The sequence below is a fragment of the Arachis ipaensis genome, chromosome B05 (assembly GCF_000816755.2).
Source record: "Arachis ipaensis cultivar K30076 chromosome B05, Araip1.1, whole genome shotgun sequence".
In the NCBI taxonomy this organism is placed as follows: Eukaryota; Viridiplantae; Streptophyta; class Magnoliopsida; order Fabales; family Fabaceae; genus Arachis; species Arachis ipaensis.
Window position 1 is genome coordinate 7,159,659 of NC_029789.2, and position 2,423 is coordinate 7,162,081.

The following is a 2,423-nucleotide window of genomic DNA, read 5'->3' on the forward strand; positions in this document are numbered from 1 at the left end:
TTATCACCGAACTTTTCTTTCCAAAAGTGCAGGACAATAATGGTTCCTATTGATCTTGTATTTTTTGCTACATAATTTTGTTGGGTCTATGATAAAAAACTTAACCCAAGGCCGAACCCAAAGGTCCATTGCATTGGGCCGATACTATATTCGAGACACGTGTATGTCAGATGTTGTGCCACTTCATCACTAATTCCAATTTCCAACAATAACCCCATGTTTCCATTCTAGTGCACCCTAGTTCGTTTGCCCCTCTCCTTCCTCCTACCTTCCAAATATGGTCGCATTCCCCATTTTGCCCTCAAATCATCCTTTTGCTTTTTAGAACCCCGTTGAAAGCATTGAAGCAGGCCAACAGAGACAAAGCACAACTCAACACTCGAACTTGAACCAAAAATTCCCCTCTGATCTCTGGCTTCAGCCATGGCTACTTCTGCTGCTACCTCTCAGCGAACCGAGCTAGCCAAGCACTGCAGCTCCAAGGACTGGTCCAAAGCCATTCGAATCCTCGATTCTCTTGTTTCTCAGAACGCTTCAATCCAAGACATATGGTAACCATATCATACTTTCCTCCATGATTTCCGTTTTCCTCATCGTGATTACTTCTCCTGAACGTTAATGTGAATCTCTATTATGATGCTTCTTTTTTTTTTTTCCTTTTTCTTTTTCCAGGAACAGAGCTTTCTGTTATAGCCAATTGGAGCTTCACAAGCATGTGATTAAGGATTGCGACCGAGCTCTTCAGCTTGACGATTCGCTTCTTCAAGCTTACATTCTCAAAGGTCTATTTATCCCTTTTATGCCTAATTGAATTCAATTGAACAATTTCTACTTCCTTTTAACTGTTCTTGTTTGTCTAGTCTGTGCTGTAGTTCCAGGGGAAAAAGGGACTTGATTTGAGTTCGCTTTACAATTGAGGTGGTTGATGAGAATATTGAATAATTAAAAATGGATAATAACCTTGTTCGGATTTGTCAGCAATTCAGCATGTTATGATGATGGATTTGTTCGTTCTTATATTTCTATTTCTGTAGATTACCATGTCTTTTTTAATTTTAAGTAAAGAGAAAGAAAGAGATGTCTTATCTTTGAAGTCAATGGTGTTACTTTATTCTGTCATGTAGGTCGAGCGCTTTCTGCATTGGGAAGGAAAGCAGATGCTTTATTAGTATGGGAGCAAGGATATGAACAAGCTCAGCATCATTCTTCTGATTTGAGGCAGTTGCTAGAAATTGAAGAGCTTTTGACGACAGCAAAACAAGGAAATGAAAATGTGTCGCACGAAGCCCATGGGTCGATCACGCCGCAATCAGAATCAGATTCTTTGAGTAATGGGAACTTGATTGAAAATAAAAATCAGGATAACTTGGGGGCTGAAGATGAATCATGCACCAACAATGGTGATAAATCTGTGATCTTGATGAAGTCTGCTGATAAATTTGACTCAGAGAGTGAATTAAATGGTGAAGATAGAGAGTCTAACAAATTTGATGGCCAAGTGAGCGGAAGCCCTGATGTAATTGATAAATTGAGTTATAACTCTGAATCATGTAATGACTCCAGTGATGCGTCAGAATCATGCGAAAAGGTGTTTACCAATAGTGGTGAGTCTAGCGAGTCAGTTAATGTCGCTGAAATTCTTACAAAGTCGAGCAATAAGTTTGCTTTTACCCATGAAAAACATGAAGGGAGGAAAAATAAGAAGTTCTGTGTTGCTCGGGTTCCAAAGACAAAGTCTATAAGCGTAGATTTTCGGCTGTCACGCGGAATAGCAGAGGTTTGTTTAAGCAGTTGCTTTATGGCTTTTTTCATGTGTTTAAGAGCATATGTGACATTTTAATTGCTTTGCAGGTTAATGAAGGAAACTATGGTCATGCCATTTCTATTTTTGATCAGGTGCAATTTTGTCCTCCTCAGTGATACTTGTGGTTTTTAACTTTTATGCATTTGTTATTTTATCTTTCTTTTCGTTCTCTATTATCAAATGACAAACTGTAGCCTTGTCTCAATCATATACACAGATACTGAATGAGGACCCTGCATATCCCGAGGCTTTGATAGGGAGAGGGACTGCATATGCATTCAAGAGAGAACTTGATTCTGCCATAGCTGATTTTACAAAGGTGATGATAATGTGAATGGACACTGTCTGAAAGGTGATATTTTGGGTTATTTCTCTGTTTTTAAGCACTTTACATTTTTGTATATGTTAGGCTATACAGTTTAATCCATCAGCTGGTGAGGCATGGAAAAGGAGAGGTCAGGCGCGGGCAGCCTTGGGGGAGTTTGTTGAGGTAAGGCTTCCGTACCCAATCTCAGTATTTATCTAATATTCAAAAGTGTAACCGCAGTCTCATTTCCAGTTGAAATGTTATAATTATTATTATTATTATTATTATTATTATTATTATTATTGAGATATC

The 2,423-nt window shown here is 38.5% G+C and overlaps 1 protein-coding gene across 2 annotated transcripts in view; it reads left to right on the forward strand.

Annotated features, from left to right (window-relative positions):
* LOC107642726 (suppressor of RPS4-RLD 1) overlaps positions 268 to 2,423 on the forward strand; it is a 10,812-nt gene continuing 8,656 nt past the window's right edge. Inside the window, exons 1-6 of one of the 2 annotated variants that reach the window (XM_021122936.1) lie at positions 268 to 551; positions 673 to 782; positions 1,125 to 1,777; positions 1,852 to 1,896; positions 2,022 to 2,123; positions 2,214 to 2,294. In XM_021122936.1, coding sequence (XP_020978595.1) covers positions 424 to 551; positions 673 to 782; positions 1,125 to 1,777; positions 1,852 to 1,896; positions 2,022 to 2,123; positions 2,214 to 2,294 — 1,119 coding nt within the window. In that variant the 5' untranslated portion in view covers positions 268 to 423. The remainder of the gene's footprint in view (positions 552 to 672; positions 783 to 1,124; positions 1,778 to 1,851; positions 1,897 to 2,021; positions 2,124 to 2,213; positions 2,295 to 2,423) is intronic. The other variant, XM_016346186.2, reaches the window with a different exon arrangement.